This window comes from Cebus imitator, unplaced genomic scaffold (assembly GCF_001604975.1).
Source record: "Cebus imitator isolate Cc_AM_T3 unplaced genomic scaffold, Cebus_imitator-1.0 Scaffold62, whole genome shotgun sequence".
Lineage (NCBI taxonomy): Eukaryota > Metazoa > Chordata > Mammalia > Primates > Cebidae > Cebus > Cebus imitator.
The window spans coordinates 8,040,498-8,068,251 of NW_016107377.1; the positions used below are offsets into that span (position 1 = coordinate 8,040,498).

General features: G+C 36.6%; 1 protein-coding gene across 2 annotated transcripts in view; it reads left to right on the plus strand.

The window, feature by feature from the left end:
- Positions 1–27,754, plus strand: part of LOC108305413 (UDP-glucose:glycoprotein glucosyltransferase 2) — a 172,952-nt gene that overhangs the window by 92,978 nt on the left and 52,220 nt on the right. For both annotated transcript variants that reach the window (XM_017530058.2, XM_017530059.2), the window contains exons 12-15: positions 1,211–1,361; positions 24,179–24,298; positions 25,526–25,611; positions 26,463–26,598. In XM_017530058.2, the coding sequence (XP_017385547.1) occupies positions 1,211–1,361; positions 24,179–24,298; positions 25,526–25,611; positions 26,463–26,598 (493 nt within the window). The remainder of the gene's footprint in view (positions 1–1,210; positions 1,362–24,178; positions 24,299–25,525; positions 25,612–26,462; positions 26,599–27,754) is intronic.

Below are 27,754 nucleotides of genomic sequence, written 5' to 3' on the forward strand. Positions count from 1 at the left end.
GTAGGTGATGGGGAGGAAGGCAGCAAATCACACTGCCATGTGTGTACCTATGCAACAATTTTGCATGTTCTTCACATGTACCCCAAAACCTAAAATGCAATAAAATAAATAAATGGGGGAAAAAAAAAAGATCAGAGGATGTGGAATAAAATTAATGCAAAGAGGAAGATGCATGAAAGAAAATAAGGAAATGGAAGGAAAATGTCATATTACAGCGACATTATATAGAGAGAGGTTTTATGCAGCCAGTACTTTGGAATTGTCCATGTGGGCAAAGAAAAGGAGTAAGGAAGTATTTTTGCTCCCTTCCTATCTTTTGTCAGTCATTGCATTACTGGGTTGTGGAGAACCAATAACATGCCCCATACATGACCCAGCCCTTCTTCCTCTGATCCTGAGAGTACTGGTTGGAGCCAGAGCCTCCATGGGTTAGGATTAGATTAGTATTGGTCCTATATAGGCCTACATCTCACCTCCAGGGAGGCTGAGACAGTAGGAACATGTGGCACTGACTGGGGAGAAAGGCAAGTATATATAGCTACATTAAAACATTCTGTTCTAGCCCATCAGAGTCTGTTATATATTCTTGCTTCTGAATAGTCACCTCAGGCACACAATTGATAAAGAGTAGTTTAAAGATTTAGATTTCCCAATTGATTGTCACTGGGGTTATTGTTGATGTTGTTGTTTACAGTAATACTTTATATCATGTTTAAGAACTCTCAAATTATTATATGTAATAAGAAATTTAAATTTGTATTCAAACACATGTGAGCTTCATGCTTTAATGGGACTTCCTCTGTATTCGAATTTTATACTTTGTCTTGTTTGATCTTATGTTATTTTTGTAGTAGGTGTGTCAAAAGAATGACCTGATTTTTTTTTTTTCATTTTTGTCTTTCTCAAGGCTGATCACACCCTCACTACTTTGATAAAGAATACAATAGTCTTTGTTTTATCTTTTATATAATAATAAGATTTTACTACCACTAGAAAAATTATGTAAGTTTACTCTGGATCACTAATTAGAACTATTTGTCTTATTTCTTATTTAATTTAATAATACATCTTCCTGCTGTTAATGAAAATACCAAAAAAAAAAAAAAAAAACCAAACTTGTTTCTAATGCTTTAAGAAATTGATCAAACTTTAAAAGATGTGTTTGAAATTTGGAAAATCAAAATAAAACTTTTTTTCTTTGAATGTATAGTATTTTGGATATGTTGAAATTAGAAGGAAAAATGATGAATGGCCTTCGCAATCTTGGGATCAATGGGGAAGATATGAGCAAATTTTTAAAATTAAAGTCACACACTTGGGAACATACTTATGTATTAGATATTCGACATTCTTCTATAATGGTAAGTGCTTATATTATTCCTTGTTGTAAAACCTGTAGTATACTTAAGGCTTAACATAAAATGAAATATTGGCAGGCCTGACGATAAATTTCAGCATTTTGGAACAGTTGTCAGTGAAAAGAGAAAGTAAAACTATAGACCCATCTCCTCTCCCACTTGCAAATTCCTTCTCCTTCTTCATAGTCTATTTTGTCACAAGAATACCTACTCACTCTCATTCAGTGTCCTTTCCAACTTCAGAGATAAAACAAGAAAAAAAGAATAACCACATGAACAATAATAACAATAAGAAACCAAATACATAGTTAGAATCTGAGATTTATAACAGTGCTACCTTGGGCTAGGCATGGTGACTCATGCTTGTAATCCCAGCAGTTTGGGAGGCCAAGGTGGGCAAATCACAAGATCAGGAGTTTGAGACAAGCTTGGCCAACATGGTGAAACCCCATCACTACAAAAAATACAAAACATTAACTGTGCGTAGTGTTGGGTGCCTGTAATCCTAGCTACTCAGGAGGCTGAGGCAGGAGAATCGCTTGAACCCAAGAGGCAGAGGTTGCAGTGAGCCGAGATTACGCCACTGCACTCCAGCCTGGGCAACAGAGACTTGTCTCAAAAAAAAAAAAAAAAAAAAAAGTGTTACCTTAACATGATGAAAGCCCTGCCTAAACAATTTGCAGTGGCTTCCAAAGGTTCTGGTTTTTGTGTATTACAGCTTAAGTGATTTTTTTTTTAAGAAATTTGATCATATCACCCTTTCTTGCTTATGCACAGAAGTGGCCTTCAGCATGGCCTATAAGGTTGCAAATGGCTGCTCTTTATCTCATGCTTAGAAAGCACTTTTTCCTTTCTTTATCCAGTTAACTCCTATTCCTTTTTTAGACTTAAGTTGAAACAGCCCTTTCTGAGAGAAACTTTCTTTAACAATCCAGATGATTTTTTAAGTGTACACATTGTGTTAGAGAATCCCCTGAGACCACTCTCTAATCCAGTGATTTGTTAGAAGGACTTGCAAGATCCAGAAGTTGTTATATTCATGGTTATGGCTTAGTAGAGCAAAAGATATGAAAAAATCAGCAGGGGTGAAGTCCAGAGGAAACCAGGCATAAATTGTCAGGAGTTCCCTACTAGTGGAATTGCATGCTTAATGTGACATGTTACAATATGTGCAAAGAGCTACCTACCAGGAAGCTCACTTACTGGAGCCTGAGTTCAGGATTGTGAGAGGGAATCCATCATGTAGACATACAGTGGCTCTTTGTACTTGCCATCAGTGGCTGGAGCTCCAGACTGCGGAAAAGCAGGTGTTTATTATAACTCATTGTTTGTACAAACTCTGGACAAACTACAGGAACTGCTGCAGCATGGCTCAGGGTCCTAGCTGTGCAAAGCACTCTTTTATCAATCAGAACATTCCAAGAGCTTAATTATCAGGAGCCAGTCAAGAGACAGTCATGGAAATGGGCTCTTCATGGGAATATCCAAGGTGTGAGCAACCCAAGCCTGTTGAGTTAACCCTTTTATAAACACATTTATATGTGTATAATATGCGATTCTTCATACACGTATACATGTATGGGTGTATGCACATGTATTAGGCCATTCTTACATTGCTATAAAGAAATACCTGAGACTGGGTAATTTATAAGGAAAAGAAGTTTAATTGGCTTAGAATTCTGCAGGGTTTATAAGAAGCATGGTGCCAACATCTGTTTGGCTTCTGGGGAGGCCTCAGGAAGCTTTTACTTACAGCAGAGGGCAGAGAGGGAGCAGGTATCTCATATGACAAGAACAGGAGTGAGAGAGGGTGTTGGAAGGTAGGTACCATACACTTAACCAGGTCTTGCTAGAACTCACATCACAAAGACAATACCAGGGCATTAGGGATCTGCCCCCATGACCCAGCACATCCCCCCGGGCCCTACCTCTGGCATTGGGGATTACAATTCAACATGAGATTTGGGTGGGGACAAATATTCAAATTATGTCAGCACATATCCATATATTAAATGTCAGAACTATTAATCCCTTTGTGTACTTATCAGAGTTATAGTTTTACATTTATCCTGTGATGCTTTTATAGTTCTTATTAGACTATATATAAAGTTCTTGAAGGTAGAAATTTGTTTCATTTTTTTCTCTTACCATTATGTCTCTGGTTTTAGTAGGTACTCAATAAATATAAATATTTCCTAAATGAATAAGTAATTATTTATCTGAAAACAACATAAAACATCATTTTTAATGATGAAACTCTGGAAGCCTTACAATTACAACAGGATCAATATAATTGTCCTTATGATTTAGCATTATTATAAAAGGACATAACTGTTAGAAATGAGAAAATAAAAGTGTTGCATGACAAGACTGTATAACTGAAACTCCTCAAAGAAAGCTACTATAACTAATAAGGGGCCTTAATAAAATGGGTTTGAAGTGACATGATAAAGATCAAAAGCGTTTCTTTAAAAATCTATTTGGAAGACAATGATTTATTCACAATAACATAAAAATGTAAATACCCTAATAATAACCACTGTACAACAATGTATAATTTCAATACCTGATAATAAAAACTAGAATTTAACTGAGGAAGTGTGAATTGGCATATCCTTTTGAAGAGTTGTGCCTGTGGTGCCCTTACAATGATACGTAGTTTGATCTAGTAATTTCACTCCTGGAAACCATCATAAAGAAATAATAGGAAATGGAAAAAAAATCTTTATGCCCAAAGATATTTTTATCATTACATATTTTTAAAACAAACAAAATAGAAACTAGTTAGGTATGTAACAGAGAAATGTTACAAATTGTACATTCACACAATCGAGTATAATTAAGACATGAAAATTATGTTCATAAATGTGACAAGATAATTCTGTTAAGTAAAAAATTTAGAATTATGTTATATAAAGATGACACAAGATCAGAAAGAAATATATCAAAATTTAAGGCATTAATGGGTGATAAGGTTTAGCAAGTAGTTTTAATTTTTTCTTCATGTTTTTCTGTGAATTCCAAACTTTTAACTATGGGTATGTATTATTTACATGATCATAACAAAAGAGTTTTTTTTTAAATTGATACACAATATTTTACATATCTATGAGAATCACGTGATATTTTCTTATGTGCATAAAATGTGTAATGATCAAATCAGTATATTTGGGGTATCTATCACTCTCAGTGTTTATCATTTCTATGTGTTGGGAACATTTCAAGTCCTTTTTTCTAGCTACTTTGTATTTAATATATTGTTGCTAACTATAAACCCTACTTTGCCATTGAATAGTAGAATTTATACTTTCTAACTGTATGGATAACTGTTTGTACCTATTGACTAACCTCTCTTTATCAACTGCTCACACCAGCAAGTGCTTCCAGCCTCTGGTGTCTATCATTCTACTCATAATTCCATTAGGTCAATATTTTTAGCTCCCACTTAGGAGTGAGGACATGGGATATTGGTCTTTCTGTGTCTGACTTATTTCACTTAACACAGTGACCTCTAGTTTCATCCATGTTGCCGCAAATGACATTTCACTATTTTCTGTGGCCAAATAATATTCCATTTTGAATATATACCACATATTCTTTTTCTATTCATCTGTTGATAGACACTTATGTTGATTATGTATATTTACTATTGTGACTAGTGCTATAATAAACATGCAAGTGCAGGTATCTCTTTGAGATGTTGATTTATTTTCCTTTCAATAAATACCCTGTAATAGGATTGCTGGATTGGATGGTAGTTCAGTTTTTAGATTTTTGAGACATTTTCAAAGTGTTTTCCATTATGGTTATACTAGTTTACATTCCTAGCAACTGTACAAGAGTTCCTTTTTTCTGCATCCTCACCAACAGAACCATTTATTCAAGAGGGTGTCCTGTCCCAAATGTATGTTTTTGGCACCTTTATCAAAAATCTAATACCAGTTGGCTGTAAATATGTGAATTATTTTCCTGGATTCTCTATTCTCTTCCGTTAGTCTGTGTGTCTGTCTTTATATCAGTACCATGCTGTTTTGGTTACTGTAGCTATATTTTCAAATTGGGTGGTGTGACGCACCCAGTATTGCCTTTGGATGTTCAGGCTCTTGTTTGGTTCTATACAAATTTTAGGATTTTTTTTCTATCTCTGTGAAAAATAACCATGACTTAATAGAGATTGTATTGAATCTGTAGATTGCTTTGGGCAGTATCGTCATTTTAATATTTATCTGAACTATGAACATGGGATGTTTTTCCATTTGTGTCTTTTTCAATTTCTTTCAATCAGTGTTTTGTGGTTTTTCTTGTACAGATCTTTTATCTCCTTGGTTAAATTAATTCCTAATTACTTTTTGCAGCTACTGTAAATGGGATTACCCTTTTGATTTCATTTTTGGCTATTTCATTATTGGTGTATAGACACACTGTTGATTTTTGTATACTGATTTTATAATCTGCAAATTAATGAATTTATCAGTTCTGAGAATTTTCTGGTCGAGTCCTTGATTTTTCTAGATATACAATCATGTTGTGTGCAAAGAGGGACAGTTTGACTTCATTTTTTCCAATAAAAATAAAATAAAGTGGATGCATTTTATTTGTTTCGTTTGCCTGATTGTTTTGGTTAGGACTTAAAGCACCACAGTGAATAGGAGTAGTGAAAGTGGGCATCCTTGTCTTGTTCCAGTTTCTAGAACATTTCAGCTTTTCCACAGTGCATATGATGTTAGCCGTGTGTTTGTCATTTCTGGCCTTTGTTTTGTGCTGAGGTATACTCCTTTGTTGCCTTGTTTGTTCAGAGTTTTTAATCATGATTGAATGTTGAATTTAATCAAATACTTTTTCTGCATCTATTGAGAGGAATTTTTTTTTCACTCTGTTGATGTGATGTATGACATTTGTTGATTCATGTATGTAGAACCATCCTTGCATCTCTGGGGTAAATCCCACTTGGTCATGGTGTATTATCTTTTTGATGTGCTGTTGGATTTGGCTTGCTAGTATTTTGTTGACAATTTGTGCATCAGTGATACAGATTGGCTGTGTCCTCACCCAAGTTTCATTTGAATTTCCACGTGTTATGGGAGGGATCCATTGGGAGGTAATTGAATCATGGGGGCAGGTCTTTCTGTGCTGGTCTCATGATAGTGAATAATTCTCATGAGATCTGTTGGTTCTGTAATGGAGAGTTTCCCTGAACACGTTCTTTTTTTGTCTGCCACCACCTATGTTAGATGTGACTTGCTCCTCCATGCCTTCTATCATGATTGTTAGGCCTCCCCAGCCACCTGGAACTGTTAAGTTCATTAAAGCCTTTTTCCTTTATAAATTTCCCAGTCTCGAATATGTCTTTATCAGCAGTGTGAAAATGGACTAATTACAATCAGGAATATTGGCCTGTGGTTTTTCTTTATTATTGTGTCCTTGTCTGGTTTTGGTATCAGGGTAATGCTAGTTTCATAGAATGAATTAGGGATAATTCTCTCCTCTTCATTTTGTTGGGAATAATTAGAGGAGAATTGGTGTTAGTTTTTCCTTGGAAGTTTGGTAGAATTAAGCAGTAAAGCCATCTAGTCCTGGAATCTTCTTTGTTGGGAGACTTTTCATTACTAAACGAATCTTATTACTCATATTGGTTTGTTCAGGTTTTCTGTTTCTTCTTAATTCAATCTTGGTGTGTTGTATGTGTCCAGAAATTTATCCATTTCTGCCCAGGTTTCCATTTTGTTAGTGTATAGTTTTCTGTAATAGTCTCTGATGATCTTGTTTGTTACTATGATATCAGTGTGCTTCTTCACTTCTGACATTTTGGCAGGGGGGGGTCTTCTCTTTTTTCCATGGTTAGTCTAACAAGTGGTTTATCTTTTCAAAAAGGAAACTTTTCATTTTGTTGATCCTTTTTTTTTTTTTTAGTATTGATTTCATTTAGTTCTGCTCTGGTATTATTTGTTTTTTTCTACCAATTTGGGGTTCTTTTCTTATTCCTTGAGATGTATCATTAAATTATTTGAATCTTTCTCCTGTTTGATACGAGTTTATTGTTCCAAACTTCTTTATTAGCACTGCTTTTGCTGTATCCCATAGGTTTTAGTATGCTGTGTTTACATTCTTCCCTTGTTTCAAGAAATTTTTTTATTTCTCCTTCATTTCTTTCTTAACCTAGTAGTTATTCAGGAGCATGTTGTTGAATTTCCATGTATTTGTATGACTTCCAAAGTTCCTCTTGTTCTTGATTTGTAGTTTTATTTCATTGTGGTCTGAGAAGATACTTAATATGATTTTAATTTCTAAAAATTTATTGGGACTTGTTTTTGTTTCCTAACATGTGGTGTATCCTGGAGAATATTCCATCTGCTGGTAAGAAGAATGTATATTCTGTAGCTATTGAGTGAAATATTGGGTAAATTTCTTTTAAGTCCATTTCATCTAATATACAGTTTAAATCCAGTGTTTCTTTTTAATTTTCTATCTAGGTAATGCTGACAGTGGGGTATTGAAGGTTTCAGCTATTATTATATGGGAGAGTCTCTGTCTCTAGCTGTAATAATGTTTGCTTTATATGTGTAGGTACTCCACTGTTGGGTGCATATATGTTTAGGAGTGTTTTACCTTCTTGCTGAGTTTATCCCTTTATCATTATGTAAGGATCATCTTTGCTTTTGACCTAAAGGTTTACCTGATAAAAGTATAGCTATTCCTGCCTGTTTTTGGTTTCTGTTTGCATGAAATATCTTACTCCATTCCTTTACTTTCAGTTTACATATCTCTTTACAAGTGAGATGAGTTTATTTTAGGCAGTGTGTGGATGGGTCATGTTTTTTAATCCATTCAGCCAATCTGTATCTTTTAAGTGTAAAGTTTAATTCATTTACATTCAAGGTTATTATTGACATGTGAGGGCTTATTTGTGTCATTTTATTAGTTGATTTCAGATTATTTTGTGTGTTCCCCCCCCCCCAACAATTGTATCTTGTTGGTTTTCTGTATTGATAACATTTGAATCTTTTATCTGACTTCAGTGGTTTGCTCTACCAGTGGTATTTATGTTTCTGCATGGTAGATGCTATTCTTTCACTTCTGGGTATAGGACTCCCTTAAGCATTTCTTGCAGGGCTGTTCTAGTGGTGAGGAATTCCCTCAGCTTTTGCTTGTCTGGGAAAGACTCTTCTCCCACATTTATGAAAGATAACTTTGTTGGGTATACTATCCTTAGCTGGTAGGCATTTTCTTTCAGCACTTTGAATGTATAATGCCATTTTCTCCTGGCCTGTAAGGTTTCTATGGAGAAATCTGCTGTTAATCTGATGGGTGTTCCCACTAGATGCTTTTCACTGCTATTTATAGAAATCTCTCTTTCTCTTTAATTTGACTATAATTTGCCATGGACAGAACCTTTTGGAATTGTATCTATTTGGGAATCTCTGTGCCTCCTGTATCTGGATGTCTAAATTTCATTAGACTTGGGAAGTTTTTATCTGTTATTTCATTAAATAGGTTTCCTAACACTCATTTTTTCTTTGTCTGCTGGGACACCAAATATTTAGTTGGTTTATGGTGTCCCATATGCCACATAGGCTTTGCTTATTTTTATTTTATTTTTTTGACTAGGATATTTTAAAAGTCTTGCCTTAAAATTCTGAGATTCTCTCTTCTACTTGATCTAGTCTAATGTTGAAGCTTTTCAATGTATTTTACATTTCATTCAATGAATTCTTTAGTTCCAGAATTTCTATTTCATTCCTTTTTATGATATCTTTCTCTTTGGTAAATTTCTCACTTATATCCTGAATTGTTTTTCTTATTTTTTGTGTTGTTTTAAAGTATTCTCATCTCACTGAGCTTGTTTAATATCAGTATTTTGAATTGCTTTTCTGGTATTTCATAAATTTCTTTTAGATTGGGATCTGTTGCTAGAGAATTATTGTGTTCCTTTGGAGGTTGCTTGTTTATGTTCCTGTGTCCTTACATTGACATCTGTGCATCTGGTGTAACAGTTACTTATTCCATTTTTAGTTTTTGAATTTGCATTCTTAGAGGAAGACTTTTTCCTGACCATATATCTTTGGTGTTAGTTGCATAGGACACTTTGGCATTTATTCTGAATATATACAGTAGGGTAATCTGTGTATGATTTCTTCATCTGTAAGTATCATTAGTGGTGTCTCTTTTTCTAAGTGGCTTATAGCACAGTTGCTAGTGGAGGCTGTGATGAAGTTTTGCTGAAATGTAGAACACCAGTTGGGCCAGACTTAGGGCCCTATAGATGGCAGTGGTGGGTTGAGCCTGCCTGTCCTTGGCCCCCAGGGTGGTGTACACTGGCACTAGTGTTAGCAGGTGGAGGGAGGTTAATTCTTGGGCCTCTCGATGACTTGCTTGGGTGCTGGAAATGGCAGTGGTAGGTGGGTTCTTGAGCACCTGAGCAGTGGTTGTGGCATGGGCAATGGCAGTAGCAGTGGTGGGACAATTCTCTGAATTGTCCCAAGGGTCCACGCCAGTGTTGGCAGTAGCTGTGATGGACTGGGTCAGCCATTGCTCAGGCCCTGAAGTGATGGTAGTGGCAGGTTGGGTGGGCATGACACTGGGAGATGTGCTCAGATGCCAGTGGTAATGGATTGGGGTGGGTGATCTCCAGGTCCCTGGACAGTATGCTCAGGTACTGGGAGTGATAGAACCAGGCAAGATGGTTCTTAGGCCCCATGTTGGTACATTCAGGCTCTGGCTATGGTTGGTGAGCAGAGGGGCAGCTGGATGATCCACCAGCCACAGGTGGAATGCTCAGGTAGAGGCAGCAGCAGCTCTGCTGCTGCTGCTGTTCTGCTAGTTGGGAGGGTGGGGTCACTTTCAGTGGGAACAATTGGAGGCAGGTGGCTGGGGGCACTCTGCTCACCCTGTCTCTCCACGCTTACACACAGCTTGCAGCAGGCAATGGAATTTGTCCTTGGGTACATGAAAATGTGTGATTACTCCTCTGCCAGTGGCTTCTGCCTTGGCCTTAGCAGGGAATGCCAGTGGGACCCCATAGATAGGGATATGCAGGGGCTGTTGGGCGGGATATGCAAGGGCTGTTGGGCCCCAGGGCAAGACACAGTCAGTGGGGGCTGGGCTCTCAGAATGGTGCCATATGGCAGCAGCTTAGGACTCAGGGGTTTGTGGGACTGGGCATGAGCTTCCTCTCTGGTTTAGTAGTAGCATTGTGCACTCTCCAGATAGCTCTCTCTGTTAGTCTCAGGGCCCATGAGGGTCAAGGGGCTTTGCCATGGTTAGGATGGTAGGAATCCATAGTGGAAATGTGGACTGCTGGGGATCTCTCACTTATACTTTCCTTGCATTAGGGAACCTCTCTGGGCTTCCAGCCAATACTAGCCTACCAGTATGCCTTATGTCTCTCTCCTTTCTTGCTTTCAGTTTTCCTGTCACTTCTCTGGAGAATTCCAGTGTTCTCTCTTAGACAATCTATTCGAAGTGTGATTATCTACTTACTATTTTGGTTTCTCTCCATGAGAGAGGCAAGTAGCAGATATATCTATCTATTTAGCCACCTTGAAGTCCCTTCTAAAAAAAAGTTTTTAAGGGGAAAAAAACCTCTCTGTAATTTTTACTAATTGTTTTATACAGAAATGTAAGGGATTCCCTCTGAAGCATGTCAGTTATTATAGATAATTTTGTCTTACCTGAACAACCTTCCAGCTCATAAATGTATATGCCTTCTCAGAGCCAAAGGACTGCAGCAGCCCCAAGGAAATGCCATATTCCCTGAACATCAGAAACATCAGACTCAGGAAAAATAACAAATTACTAATTAGTTATCATTTGTGTTTTCTAGAACACTAAGTGGCTTGTTATAGCTGTTTGTTACTGTTTCTGCCACTCTTTAGACCATATTCTTTCACTTGCTAGATTTCACTTTTACTTCCTCTCTAATCTAACTAGCAGATGTCTTTTCTAAAAATGGTATGTAAGGAAAACAAATGACCATGTCAGTAATCTTAATAGTTGTGTCTGGTATTTAAGAATTTGTGCTTTTTAACTTTTGTAGAAGAATGCTGAGAGAGAGTCACACAAAATGAGTGAGGTAATTTTCAAAGCTATTCTAGACATAGTAAACAGACATATAAAGAAATCTTCCAATTCTCTTTGCAAAATAATATCCTGCCTTGCTTCTGAGGTTGGCAGTGGAGGATAGTCATTCTGTGTGTGGAGGAGCAGTTGGACTTTTAAGCCCTTATGCTGCTCCCGATGCCCCCACACTCTGCAGAGCCCCTTTTCCCTGGGTTGTCTCTCAGATTCTGGCAAGCTTTCAGAGATCAGTCTCAGATGGTACACCTCCCTTCTCTGCCACGCTGCTGTAGACTATCTCTTCAGAAGCACTAACAGGACTGTTAATTTGACAAAATTACCATGGGCCCAAAACCCCAGGAATTCCAGTCCATAAGCAGTATAGCTGGTTTTGGAACCCACCCTCCATAAAGGTTGTGGCCCCATGAGATTGTAACAAAGTAGTTTTTATTCAGATAAATATGCATAGCATAATATTTGCTCTTTTAACCATTCAGTGGCATTAAGTACATTCACGGTATTGTACAACTATCACCACTGTTTATTTTCAGAACTTTTTCATTTTCCCAAACAGAAACTCAGTACATGTTAAATAATAAATCCCCACACCCTTCTTCCTGAAGCCTCTGGTAAGCTCTACTTTCTATCTCTATTAATTTGACTATTCATACTTCATGTAAGCGGAATTTTAAGAACAATATTTGTTCTTTTTGTGTCTGGCTAATTTCATTTAGCATAACGTTTTCAGGGTTCAGCTATGTTGTAGCATGTAGCAGAGTTATGTTTCTTTTTAAGACTGAATAATATTTCATGAATGTATATGCCACATTTTGTTTATTCATTCATCTGTTGATGGACATTTATGCTGCTGCTAACTTTTGGCTATTGTAAGTAATGCTGTGCTATGAACATGTACAAGTTTCTGTATTAATCTCTCCTTTCAATTCTTGTGGTATATATCTAGAAGTAAAATTGCTGAATCATGTGGTAATTCTGTGTCTAAATTTGAGAAACTGCCAAACTGTTTTTCACAGCTGTTGCATCATTCTTTATTCCCACCGTTAGTTCACAAGTGTTCCCGTTTCTCCACATCCTCACTAGTTCTTGTTATTTTCTGGTTTGGGGATGTTTTGCTTTTTGGTCATTGCCATCCTAATGAATGTGAAGTGGTATCTCATTGTGTTTTAGATTGCATTTCCCTAATGACTAGTGATGTTGAGCATTGATTTAGAATACCTGTTGGCTATTTGTATGTCTTCTCTGGAGGAATGTCTGTTCAAATCCCTTGCCCATTTTTAATTGTTTTTTTTTTTGTTGTTGTTGTTGTTGAGTTTTAGGCATCCTTTATATATTCTGGATATTAATTCATTATCAGATATATGATTTGCAAATATTTCTTCCCATTCTGTAGGTAGCCTTTTGACTCTGTTGGTAATGTCCTCTGAAATACAACAAAATTTTAATTTTGATGTATTCCAACTTCTTTGTTGTTACCTTTGCTTTTAGTGTTGTATCCAAGAAGTTATTGCCAAATCCAATGTCATGTTTTTTGCTTATATCTTCTTCTAAGAGTATTATCATTTTAGCTCTTACCTGTAGGACTTTGATCCATTTGAGTTAATTTTTGTATATTATGTGGAGTAAGGGCTCAACTTCATTCTGACACAAGGGAGATACATCTCCTTTGATACATGAGGATTACAACTCAAGATGAGATTTGGGTGGGGACACAGAGCCAAACTATTATTATTCTTCCCCTAGCGCCTCCCAAATCTCATGTTTTCTCACATTTCAGAACACAATCAAGCCTTCCCGACAGTCCTTCCAAGTCTTAACATTAGCCCAAAATTCCAAACTCTCATCTGAGACCAGGCAAATCCCTTCCACATATGAGATTGTAAAAAAAAAAAAAAAAAAATTAGTTACTCTAAGATACAATGGGGATACAGGCATTGGGTAAATGCTGCCACTCGAAATTGGAGAAATTGGCCAAAATAAAGGGGCCATAGGCCCTATGCAAGTCCGAAACCCAGCAGGACAATTGTTAAATCTTAAAGCCCCAAAATAATCTTTGACTTCACATCTCACATCCAGGGCACACTGATGGAATGGGTAGGCTCCCAAGGCCTCGGGCAGCTCTGCCTCTCTGGCTCTGCATGGTACAGCCTCCATGGCTGCTTTCATGGGCTGATATTGGCTTCCAAATGCCCAGTGAAAGCTGTCAGTGGATCTACCATCTTGGGGTCTGGAAGATGCTGGCCTCTTCTCACAGCTCTACTAGGCGATGCCCTTGTGGGAACTCTTCTGTCAGGGCTCCAACCCCACATTTTCCTTCCACATTGCCCTAGTAGAGGTCCTCCATGAGGGCTTTATCTTTGCAGCAGACTTCTGCCTGGATATCAAAGTGTTTCTGAACATCCAAGTGTTTCCATACATCCTCTGAAATCTAGGCACAGGTTTTCAAACCTCTGTTCATTACTTCTGCACATCTTCAGGCCCAACACCATGTGGAAACTGCCAACGCTTGGGGCTTGCACCCTGTGAGGCCACAGCCTAAGCTATATCTTAGCCCTTTTTAGCCACAGCTGGAGCTGGAGTGGCTGGGATTCAGTCCTTCATGTCTTGAGCCTGCACAGAGCAGCCAGCATGGCCCTGGCTCATGAAATCATTTCTATTCCTAGGCCTCTGGGCCTGTGATGAGAGGGACTGTTGTGAAGATCTCTGAAATGCTCTAGAGATATTTTCTCCCTTGTCTTGGCAGTTAACATTTGGCCTCTCCTTACTTATACAAATCTCTGCAGCAGGCTTGAATTTCTCCCTAGTAAATGGGTTTTCCTTTCTACAGCATGATTGGATTGCAAATTTTCTCAACTTTTTTGCTCTGCTTTTCTTTTAAATGTAAGCTCCAGTTTTACATAATCTTTCTTTACATAGGTCACCTCTTGAATGCTTTGCAGCCTAGAAATTTCTTCTACCAGATACCCTAAATCATCTCTCTCAAGTTCAAAGTTCCACAGATCCCTAGGGCAGGGACAAAATGCCTCCAGTCTTTTGCTAAGCATAGCATGAGTGACCTTTGTTCCAGTTCTCAATAAGTTTCTCATATCTGTCATAGACAATCTCAGCCTGGAATTCACTGTCTATGTCACTATCAATATTTTGGTCAAAACTGTTCAACAAGATTCTAGGAAGTTCCAAAGTTTCCCACATCTTCCAGTCTCCTGAGCTCTCCAGACCATTCCAACCTGTACCCATTACCTACTTCTAAAGTTGCTTTCACATGTATAGCAGTGACCCCTCCCAGTACCACTTTTCTGTATTAGTTTGTTTTTACATTGCTATAAAGAACTACCTGGGACTGGGTAATTTATGAAGAAAGAGATTTAATTGACTCACAGTTTCACAGGCTATAGAGAAGCATGGCCTAGGAGGCCTCAGGAAACTTAAAATCATGGCAGACTGTGCAGGGGAAGCAAGCATATCTTACCATCATGAAGCAGAAGAGAGCAAGCAAGCAAAGGATCAAGTGCTGAACACTTTTAAACAACCAGATCTTGTGAGAACTCACTAACAAGACAGCACTAGGGGGATGGTGCTAAACCATTATAAACTGCCCCCATGATCTAGCACCTTCCACCAGGCCCCTCCTTCAACATCTGGGGATTACAGTTTGACATGAGATTTGGGTGGGGACACAGAGCCAAACCATACCAATTTCCATATACTAAAATTTGTTACAAATTTCAAAAAACATGTGCATCAATGTGTCCTCTAATAGACTTTTTTTTTTGAGATGGAGTCTCACTCTGTCACCCAGGCTGGAGTGCAAGGTGCAATCTTGGCTCTCTGCAACCTCTGCCTCCCATGTTCAAGTGATTCTCCTGCCTCAGCCTCCCAAGTAGCTGGGATTACAGGTGTGTTCCACCATGCCTGGCTAATTTTTGTATTTTTAGTATAGATGGGGTTTCACCATCTTGGCCAGGCTTGTCTCGAACTCCTGACCTTGTGATCCACCCACCTTGGCCTCCCAAAATGCTGAGATGGCAGGTATGAACCACAATGCTCTGCTTCTAATGGATTTTATATATAGTAAATGTGTAAAACTATATTTTGTGACAGTGTTCCAGATGTAATGGAGATAGCCCAACTATGTACTAAGTGCACATATTAATTTCTCCCCGGACGTGTCTTTACAGATAAATGTTACTGCCCCACTTTAAGGATTTTTCTGCCTCATTTAATTACAGAAGTCATAAATATAATCCTCTAGTATAAGATTTAAACATAAGTTTGCACTTGTAATAACACATATATTCAGTTAAAGTTGATTTTCTGGAAATATTAAAGGATTATACTGGACCTCTAATCCATTAATTCTAAGTTAATGGTATTTTGTATGATAACTAGCTAGCCAAAATTATGAATGTGTGCTGTAATCATGGAAAAGATTTTTTCTTAGCCATCTATGTAGGTATGTACCTAATCTTGACACTAATAGTGATATATGGTAGAGATAAGTCCAGTCACATTATAAGTGAATATTTGAAGAGAATCTTTTCCATTGTTAGTACCACACAATAGAACATAGTTCAGATGGTATCTGAAAACCATCCCATTATTTTCAAATTAATAAGGACTCTTGGTTGTCATTGTGACTTAAAGATACTCAGTGTTTTCAATTTTAAGAAAATTGAGAAATTTATATATATTTTTACCTACATTCACAGCTTCTGGTTGTTATTGATGTGCTATATTAAAACAATCTTGTATTTCCTTTATTCTTATGTTAAACAGACCACTTTTCTAGGCATGTACATTTTATAAATCCCAAATAAATACATTTAAAGAAATTTTTAAAGGAGTAAATAGGAAAGCTTACTTCTTTTGACCAGCCATTAAAGTGAATTGTTCGGCTATTTGATTAGAAATTCTATTGTAGATGAAATTTTATCACAATGTAATGAAAAATTGCTTCAACTGTTTATGCTCCTCTACTGTGAGTAGACAATCATATATTTTGGAAAAAAATGAATTTTGTGAAAACCAAAATAAAAATTATTTTAGGTGCTTGGGGGAAACATACTGTGATTAGTTCAGTGTTTCTAGGCTTTTTGTAGAAGAGTATTTTTAAAAATCTAGTTTATAAATGTTTGACTTGCTATGAAGATGAAGATGTATGTAATTATGTGCACAGTGAAATCACATAAAACATGACTTTGTGTACACAGATTTAGCTACAGATAATTTAGAGAAAAAGGTGATTTAAGTTCAATTTCTTAAGCCTAAGAGTAAGCATGGAAGGAGAGAGCCAAATTTGTTTTTCCTTAATTACTTTCAGTTCTCTTGTGTGTGTTATGAGACTTTTTTTTTTTTGAGATGGAGGCTTGCTCTGTCACCCAGGCTGGAGTGCAGTGACACGATCTCGGCTCACTGCAACCTTCACCTCCCAGGTTCAAGCAGTTTTCCTGCTGTAGCCTCCCAAGTAGCTGGGACTACAGGCACACACCACCATGCCCGGCTAATTTTTTGTATTTTTAGTAGAGATGGGGTTTCACTGTGTTAGCCAGGATGGTCTTGATCTCCTGACCTTGTGATCCTCCCTCCTCCACCTTCCAAAGTGCTAGGATTATAGGCGTGAGCCACCATGCCTGGCCAAGACTTTTTATTATACTATGGATGATGTATGATTGTGATTCTCTACTTTTAGTAATTTATAGAATTGTCAAAGGTAATTGTGACTTTTAATTTTTTCCTCAAACAGTGACTTTAGACCATATACTCTATAAATTGCACTAACACACCATTAAATAACAGAAGGTTGTTATGATTTTTCTAAACAAGAAAGACACAGATTGTCTGTGTGGCTGAGAAGTACATTGAAACATCAAAAAATATGGATTGATTAATGCATTCTTGGTTATATGTATTATTAAGAACCATGGAGAGTTAAATGCTACCCATGTTGCAGGCTGACAAGTTAGCCTGTGACAGTTTTATGGATGCTGGCAATAAAGACAGAATTCCTGGGTCAGAAATGAAGGAGTCAGACACATAAGAATAGCAGTAGGCAGATTATTAGCACTTGTGCCAGTACTCTGAACCCAGTTCCCACAGAGCATTGGGAAGGGAGCCAGATTATATTTGAAGACACAGTGTTCAAATTAGGTTGCATTAAAGGAGAGGAACACTTAGCTTAGGACCTCAAATTTTCTAATGGACAGTAAACATGCCTGACCTTTGCTTTAGGGCAACTCCTCACTATATAAGCATCCTTGAAAAGAAAGTCTGGAATCAAGACAGTCATTGTTTTTGCTCACAAAATGTGCAGAAACATGAGAACCTGTGGATAATTACTTTCCAGTAACTCAATGTGCGGTGATTGTTAGAGTGAGGATTGGCAGAAAGCAGCAGCAGACGTTGGCAGGAGATCTAAGTTCCTTTTATGTAAGTAAAGGATATGGCTAATGGAACATAGAAGTGTGTACAGTAGTACAGTATAAGGAACCCAGTAGAGGGAGGGATTGGTTAGAGGGCCAAGCCTCCTTAGCTTTCAAAGTGCTCAACCAGGGCTGCTGCATATTATTGTTCATTTCTTGTGCACTGTCCTTATGTACCTAGTGGAGGAAAGGAGTGTGGGGCTAAACTCCGAGAATATTTCTCCTTGCCGTGTCCTGTGTGTGCCCTGCCTGATAAGAGGAATGGTTACATCCGTTTATAATTTGTCCTGCAGAGAGGGAACACCTTTATTAATTTTGTATACCTTGATTTTGCAACTAACAGAAAAGAACCTTATGGGTAGCCTGCACCCAGGTATCACCTGATTTGTGTAAGAATCCTATCTAGATTCTTTCTTTTTTTTTTTTTTTTTTCACTAGGTTTCTGTTTTGTTTCATTTTTTTACCCTTTTGGCCTATTGCAACTTTTCTGGAAACTAATCTACCTATTTACCAGGTGCAAGTAACTTGTAAAAAATGATATTCAGCTGTACCATATCCTGGTGGACACAGACTTTAGGCCTGCCTGAGATCTTTTTCTGTAAATTCATCCTCTTTCAAGATGATGATAATTAACAGTGGGAACATAGTATTTTGACTTTAAAACATTTTCTTGAATCTAGGGCAGAAAAAAATAATACCAGTCATGGTAATTATGATAGCAACTTGTCCTACCCAGTGAAGGATAAGTGCTATACTGAGTAAACAAAACAAAATAGTTCACATTTCTTAAGTAATTCAGTGATTCGTTCTTTATCCCCTCTGCTTTCTTGTAAGACATCAAGCACAGACAACTGCTGTACATGACAAGTTGAGTGTCCCTTATCCAAAATGCTTGGGACCAGAAGTATTTCAGATTTCAGAATTTTTTGGATTTTGGAATATTTGCAGATATGTGTTGATGAAGAGTCAAATTCTGTAAAATATTTGAAGAGATTTATTCTGAGTCAAATATGAGTGACCAGTGGCCTGTGACACAGCCCTCAGGAGATCCTGAGAACATGTGCCCAAGGTGGTCAGGCTACAACTTGGGTTAATACATTTTAGGGAGACGTAACACATCAGTTGATACATGTAAGATGTACATTGGTTTGGTACATCGGGAAGGGATGGAAAACTGGAAGCAGGGGCCTTCCAGGTTATAGGCGGATTCAACAATTTTCTAGTTGGTAGTTGGCTGAGTTATTTTCTAGAATCAGTAGAAAGGAATGTCTGGGTTAGGATAAGGAGTAGTAGAGACCAAAGTTTTATCTGCGGATGAAGCCTTTGGGTGGCAGGCTTCAGAGAGAATAGATTATAAATGTTTCAAATCAGAGTCTGTTCTGTCAGTTGTAAGGTCTGTTTTAATGTTAATGCTCGTCAGCTGTGTCTGAATTCCAAAAGGGAGGTGGGAATAATGAGGCATGTCTGATTGTTGTGGGGCTTAGAATTTTATTTTTGGTTTACATACATAATGAAATATCTTGGAAAAGGGACCCAAATCTAAACAGGAAAGTTATTTATGTTTCATGTATTCCTTATACCCATAACCTGAAGGTAATTTTAGATCATATTTTTTAATTGTGTGTATGAAGCTAAGCTTGTGCACTTGAGACATCAGAAAACAAAGATATCAGGTGTGGAATTTTCTACTTGCAGCATCATGTGGGCACTCAAAAAGTTTCATATTTTGAAATGTTTTGGATTTTCAGATTAGGGATGCTCTACCTATAGGTATATTCGACATACCTCTGAAGCATTTCCTTTCGAGCATCATGCTTAGGGACTCTCACAAACACTAAAAGTTCTTTTTAACTATAGTAACTATTTTATTTTAGATAATAAAATAATCAGCACACGGCCCCTGGCAGTCTTCTCTTCAAACTGACCTTTTTATTCTTTAAACACTACCCGCTTCTCACAAGATGTTGTGTAGATCATCTTGACTCTTTTTTTCTCCAAATGTGGAACTGCCTATTCACCAAGTTTTGTTTGGTAGAAAATAGTGCTAACAACCAAAATCTGGGCATTCGATGTGTACTTCATATTGTTTCAATAAAATATTCAGAGTAGAATTCAGAGTGATGAAGGCAGAGCAAGAAAAAAATTTCTCCTTTTAAAAGGGCATGTATTTATGTTGGTAGTTCTAATTAACCTCTACCTTTATTTTCATCTCTTTAAACCAGTTTCCCTCTTTTCCTTTAGTTTCAACGTGCCTTGTTATATTAATAATGTGTTCAAATTACAGCTTTGGTCCTCCCTCCTGCACTCTCACCAAAGTTAAAAGGCTCTTCTTCTTTTGTAACTCTTAGTGCTAGTGCCCTGGTATTGCATTCAAAGTATGGAGGTTCTGACTGTCCCCCTCATCAGCATCATTTGCCCTTCAACTCTTTGAAAAGAAAAAGACATTGCAAAATTTTTCTAAAGGAATACTAAAGTATGCAATGCACACATACAGTTCCATAAACTTAGACAGTAGCATAAAGGGAACAAAGACAGATTCAGGGTTTTCTGGATTTAACCAAAACTCTCCTTTTGCTTTGCACTTTGATGGTAACAGTGTCATCATTTATCTTCTATCACAGCCAGCTTTAGTGTTGACATTTCATATACCATGTGTTCATTCACTACTGTAGCAGTCAACTTTTTAAAAGCCAATTTAAAATGTCAGAAAATATGCCCAAAGTAATGTTAAGAATCATAATCATAGATCTTTAAAATTTTAAAAACTTAAAGTATAATAATTTTTTTAGGTACATATTTTCATAACATTGTCTCATTCAGTAAGAGTCATTCTGTAAAAGACATCAAGACATTTGGATCATAGCATGTTTTCATTATAGTTTTTATATAGTTGTCTTACATGTAGATACCCTCCCATACATATTTACTGTTAAATTGCAGACATTCTTGATCAGTCTCTAGGGGTTTGCATTTTCACATGAGCATTGAGAATTTACTAGGTTTTAGCTACAAAGAGAAGGCTTGGTGACAATAATATAGTTTTATGGTGAATTAAAACATGTCAGCCTCCTAATCTTATATGCTATGATATTCATATTATCTCCATAGAAGGGAAAACCCCCACAAACTCACTTTTTTCTTGTGACTTGGTAAATAGGTTTCAATAAGATCACAGAATTGGCCTTCCATATCCAAGGGTTCCATATTCCTGGATTCAACTAACCATGGAGTGAAAATATTCAAAAATAATAAAATAAACAAAAATAATATAAATTTTTAAACAATATAGTATATTTACATAACATTTACTGTATGGTATTAAGCATTATATGTAATCCAGAGATGATTTAACATATATGGGAGGATGTGAGGAGGTTCTATGCAAACACTATGCCATTTTATATAAGAGGCTTGTATATTCTTAGATTTTGGTATCCTGAGTCCTGGAACCAATCCCCCCACAGATACTAGGGGATGGGTATGTTTTGCCAAAATCTTATCAGACTGATGAGGGATAATGCTTTTGTCTTTGACCCCAGCAAAGCCTGGAGCCATTATATCTTTTTTTGTTTGTTTTTCATTTGCTTTTTTCTTGTGGCTTTTTAGAGATGGCCTTCACCAAGTGCTAGAGCGTTACTTCTCAAACTATTCATAGTAAGAGAATAGCATTTTCCCCCAATCTTTTACCAATCAATATGTTGTGGCCTACTCCTATGACTAATGTTTATCTTTTTTTTTTTTTGAGACGGAGTCTCACTCTGTTGCCCAGGCTGTAGTATAGTGGTGCTATCTTGGCTCACCACAACCTCTGCCTCCCGGGTTCAAGCAATTCTCCTGCCTCAGCCTTCTGAGTAGCTGGAACTATAGGCGAGCACCACCATGCCCAGCTAATTTTTGTATTTTTAATAGAGACAGGGTTTTACTATGTTGGCCAGGCTGGTCTCAAACTCCTGATCTCATGATCTGCCCACCTCAGTCTCCCAAAGTGTTGTAATATGTATCTTGTACTACATGTGGCACACTGTAGGAGTTTGATAAACCCCAAGCTGTCCTATGCCATGTCCAGTGAGTTGAGATCACTGATCATGTTCTCAGATGTCATGGCCATGTCCAATTATTACAAGTTGTCGAACACTTAATCTCAATTTCTATACTTATAAGTTATTAACAATCTACAGACCATGAATTTAGTTGCACTGTAGTTGAGAGTCTCATTTTGTCTGTCTAGGCACACCTGCTTTTAGTCAGGAAAAGTAGCACTGCTTGAAGGCTCTGTATAATTCCCAGCTCCATTGGGAATGGGAGTTCTGATTGCCCTTTCCGAAAGAGTTGCCGAATTCTCACTCTTAGCCTTCTTTGAGTCTAGACAAGGCATGTTTCCTCTTTGGGGCTGGACTTCTCTGCACCTATATCTTCCTTTCTCTTTTTTCCTGTGATTGACTAAACTCATTTACTTACCTTCAAATTCATTAATTCTTCTATCTGCTCAAATATGTGTTATAATATGTGTTAAGCTCCTCTCATTAATTTTTTTATTTCAATTATTTTTAAATTCCAGTATTTTGATTTGGTTCTTTTTATAATTTTTATCTGTTTGTTGATTTGTCTTCATGCCTTCCTTTAGTTATTTAAACATCATTCCTTTTAGCTATTTGAACATGCATCCTAAATTCCTCTGTATTATTCATTCATCTGTGTGTGTCTGTTAATTCTGTCACATTTTCTCTAAAGCCACTGCCTTTGACTTAGCTCAGTCCACAGTAAACTCATATCTGGATTATCTAGATTACTGTAGAAACCTCCTAATCTCTTCAAATATTATTTCTCCAGTCTTTCTCTCCATTCCTCCTGGATTTTTAGTTACCTATATGCTAGACCTTTTTCATATATTTCTAATCTCTCTCACACTTTGTTTGCTTTGTCTTTTTTTTCTTCATATTTTAGTTACTGTATATTCTATTGATCTGTTATGCAGTTTACTAATCCCTGTCTCTTCTGTGTCCAGTCTGCAATTAAACCCACCCAATAAGTTCTTAGAGTTGTTAATTACAAATATTATATTTTAAAATTATTAAATATTTCTTTCTTCTTTAAATAGATTTTAGTTATGTCAAAATTTTTCTTTTTATAAATTGTTGTGCTTTTTAAAAAAATATATTGATGATAGTTATTTAAATTCCATGCCTAAGTAGTCTTTGGGGTTTTTTATTGTTTTTTTTTTTTTTTTTTTTTTTTTGTATGCATGACTTTTTTATTTTATAAGAGCCAGAAATTGATGAAAAGCTGTAGAAGTAGAAAGTTAAGATTTGTTCTGGCAGCCTGAGTGTCAGGTGCTCACTTGCTTCCGTTGAGGCTTGTTTTTAGTCTTTATGAATGCTCTTATATTTTTGTATCTTCATTCTACGATCTGGCCTTACTAGCTCTCAAATGACAGTCTGCAGTGCATAGTACTTGAACTTCAGTCTCTGTCTTCCCAATACTATGTTACGGCTGTGGTTTCAACCTGTCCATTCTCTTGACTTCTGGCTTTTGTAGAGCTGTTATTATATATATGTGCAGGTTAGGAGACAGCAAATTACTTGAAAGGAATTTGTATGGAGATTTTTCTCGTTTCCTGCAGTTTCCTTCTCTCCTATATTCTCACCGTGCATCCTGCTCTCTAATCTCAGTGCTTTGGCAGCCCATGCTTTGACTTCTGCTTTCCAACTCAGTATTCCTTCAGGATGCAATTTGGGGAAGTTTAGGTCAATCCACGTGGAGCTTGCTGTTTATGCTTCCTGCTTTCAAGGACCGTAACGCCTCACTTCTTGATTGGTGGTTGCTTCCCCCACCACATGCCTGTAAGCAGTAGTTTATATGTTTTCTCCAGCTTGTATAGCGAATTAGAACTTGATTTTTAATGTTGGTTTTGTAATTTAACTTATAAGCCGTTTTATTTTCCTTATGAACAAGTCTTTAAATTGAGAGGGGAGGTGGAGAGGGCCTCATTTACTGCTGATTATATATCTCAATTATAAGATAAATATTCATCTCTCTTAAGTGGTTCATGTAGAGTAGTTTTCATATAATTTTATGTTGCAATATGAAAAACATGAGTAAAAGGAATTGTTTTTGAGAGAAGGCTTAATGTAAAAGACTACGCAAGTATAAAATTTTTGCACATAATATAATTTCTTAATTTAGAGAATATTAAACTAGCTTCTGTATTTAATCAGAAGTATAGAAAATTCTATGTATATTTTTATTTGTCACTTGATATAGTAAAAATCTGGCTTTGAAAATGATTTCAGTGTTAATAGAGCTTTCACAAATGTCTGGATTCTTTTCTAGTGGATTAATGACTTAGAAAATGATGATTTATATATTACTTGGCCTACAAGTTTCCATGAACTTCTGAAGCCAGTATTTCCTGGAAGTATACCTTCCATAAGGCGCAATTTTCATAATTTGGTGAGTTTTATATTTTGATTATGTATCTTATAAAGATATCAACATTTTTTGTATTATCCTGTCAATGAATAGGCATCGGAGTTATAAGGAAATAAGTATTTGCCTGATGCAGCAGGCTTAGGTGGCATGGCTGACTGGGTGTCAACAACTAGCAATGTCACTGTATTAGTTTGTTCTCATGCTGCTAAGAAAGACATAGCCAGGACTGGGTAATTTATAAAGGAAAGTGGTTTAATTGACTCTCCAGCATGGCTGGGAGGCCTCAGGAAACTTAAGTCATGGCAGAAGGAGAAGCAAACATGCTTCTTCACATGATGGCAAGAAGGTGATAAAGAGAACTCACTCATATCACAAGAACAGCATGAGGGTAACTGCCTCCATGATTTAACTACCTCCCACCTGGTCCATCCTGTGACACATGCAGATTATGGGGACTACAATTCAAGATGAGATTTGGGTGGGCACACAGCCAAACCATATCAGTCACATGTTCTGCCTCTTACTCTTCAGCCCTTATGTCATTTTATAATAACAGTATTAATGTTATTTTTACATTTTTCTCAAAAGAATTTATGAGAGAACTTTTTTTCTTTATTATAAAGGACTGATGATTAAAGTGTAGTAATTTCAGGGAAAGATATAAATACCATCTATGCATATAATTTTATCATATATATATTGTCATCTATGCATATAATTTTATTATCCCAATAATATCTAAGCATTCATATTGGAGCTTTGAAAGGTGGAGAAAATACCTAGGGCTTTTTTTTCACATAGGAAATGAATAAGTTATTTTTTGCAGCAGTCTTGATAAAGCAGTTGTGTTAATGCTATTTTTTTTTCAGTCAAAATTCAACTTCTGTTTCCTTTTGAAAAAATTTATCACAGAAAATCCAATGAACATTTAGAATAAGGTATTTCAATTCAGGTGAAAGAAAGTATACTGGGCTTCCAAAAAGAAGATGAGTAGCCTGATGTTAAATTCTGTGTATAATTATATTTGGTTGTGCAGCTTTTAGAAATCCTTCATAAATTGTGAAATCTTTTATATGTGTGTTTGTGTGTGTGTGTGTATATATATATATATATTCCTTAGAATTACTAGAATTTTTAAAAAATGATTCATTGAATTTCATACTTTGAGTCACAAAAATTAGTCTGAACTTGAATTTCATGAAGATTCTAAGGTGTTGAAATAGTGATTATATACTATCTTTCTTTTAGGTTCTGTTTATTGATCCGGCCCAAGAATATTCCTTGGATTTTATAAAACTTGCTGATCTTTTATATTATCATAAAGTTCCTCTTAGGTAATTGTCATTTTATAGCATTAAATTGTCAACTAAAGGAAATTCAATGTTGTTCATATTGTGTTACACAGAGTATTAATAGGGCATTCAAACATTCAAAGCAATGGTTAGCTCTAGTACCTGACATAACATAGCTGCATGTTGTGAAGTATTAAATACCTTTATGATGGACTCTGTTTATCAAATCTGTCTGGTAATTTTGTTTATTACCATCCTGAGAGAATAATCTGTCACTCTGGAAACTTATAGAAAGGTCCATCATCCTATGCTTGCAATCCCAGCACTTTGGGAGGCCTAGGTGGGTGGATCATGAGGTCACAGGTTCAAGACCAGCCTGGCCAACATGGTGAAACCTGGTCTCTACTAAAAATACAAAAATTAGCCAAGCGTAGTGGCACACACTTTAGTCCCAGCTACCTGGGAGGCTGAGATGGGAGAATCACTTGAACATGGGAAGCAGAGGTTGCAGCAAGCTGAGATTGAGCCACTGCACTCCAGCCTGGGCAACAGAGCAAGACTCTGTCTCCAAAAAAAAAAAAAAAAAAAGTACATTTACCTTTTTTGCACAGAGCAAAAGAACATGGTCATTTGATAATGTTACCACCAGAGGGAGAGAGTTTGATATTATCTTAGAATCTTATCTTAGATTTCTACTGCAGGAGTCCAGTAGCAATGTGGATTTTGGCAAATAAGCATTACAATCAATATTTTGAAGTAATAAAATTATTCTTTTCCCATCTATTAATACATTCTGTCCATCTGGTTATTGTAGTCTAATAATGTTTCTACATAATGGTTTATTGTAATTTAAGAGATAATTGTAACAGTCTTTACACATTTTCTTTTTCCAGAATCGGTTTTGTGTTCATTCTTAATACAGATGATGAAGTTGATGGAGCAAATGATGCCGGAGTTGCTCTTTGGCGAGCTTTCAACTACATTGCAGAAGAATATGATATATCAGAAGCATTTGCTTCTATAGTACATGTGAGTTTATCCACTAAATATGATTTCTTTAGAATGTATAATTTTTGCATTGCTATATTTATTATGATTTCTTTAGAATGTATAATTTTTGCATCATATTTATTGTAACATTTCAAAGTTTATAGTCTATCATAGAGATTAATACAGATGATGAATTTGTTTTCTGTAACTCCCTGCTGAAGTACATAATATTATCCTCACATTATAAATTAGGCAACTGAGGTTCTGCGAAAATATTTGAATTTACTAAGGTTTACTCAGCCAATAAAGGGATTTAAATTGTATATGTAAGTTTAGAGGAAAACATATTAATAGAAAATGATTATTTAGGGAGGAATTCTTGAATTAGGCTTTGAATAAAGAGATCATTGCAGGCTGGGCACAGTGGCTCATGCCTATAATCCCAGCATTTCAGGAGGCTGAGGCAGGAAGATTGTTTGAGACCAAGAGTGCGAGACTAGCCTGGGCAACACGGTGAGACCCTGGCCCTACCAAAAACAGAAACCAGGTGCAGTGGCACATGCCTGTAGTCCTAGTTACTCAGGAGATTGAGATGGGAGGATCATTTGGGCCCAGAAGGTCAAAGCTGCAATGAGCCAAGATTGAGCCACTGCACTCCTGCCCAGGCCCTGTCTCCTGGGGGGCGAAAAAAGTCATTGAGGAGCTAAATATTCTGGATGACAAAGTGTATAGACACTTCCTAGAGAGTTTCAAAGAAGGGGGAAGTCACTTACTGACAGCATACTGTGAAAGAGGCAATATTGATAGAGTCTGACAAAGAGATTGTATAAGAGATGTTAGAAATTGGTAAGAACCTGATTAAGGAAGAACAAGAGATAGTAAGATTATTTCATAATTGAGGTTTTAAAATTCTGTTGTAGCTCATTGTAGAAATATATATGTATTAAAGAGCTATATTATTATTACAAAATACCAAGTCGTAACTTATAAAATAACTTCCATCATTTTTTATATTCATTGAGCTTTAGCTTGTCAATCAATATTTTACAAGAAATGACTCTTCTGAGAAAGGAATTTCCAAAGTAGTGCAAATTTCCTACCATACTTTTGTAGATCCCAGGAAAATCATTAAATACCTTATTAATTCATTAAACTAGAGTATAGAAACTACACTTCAGTGATTTGGGGGCTATAG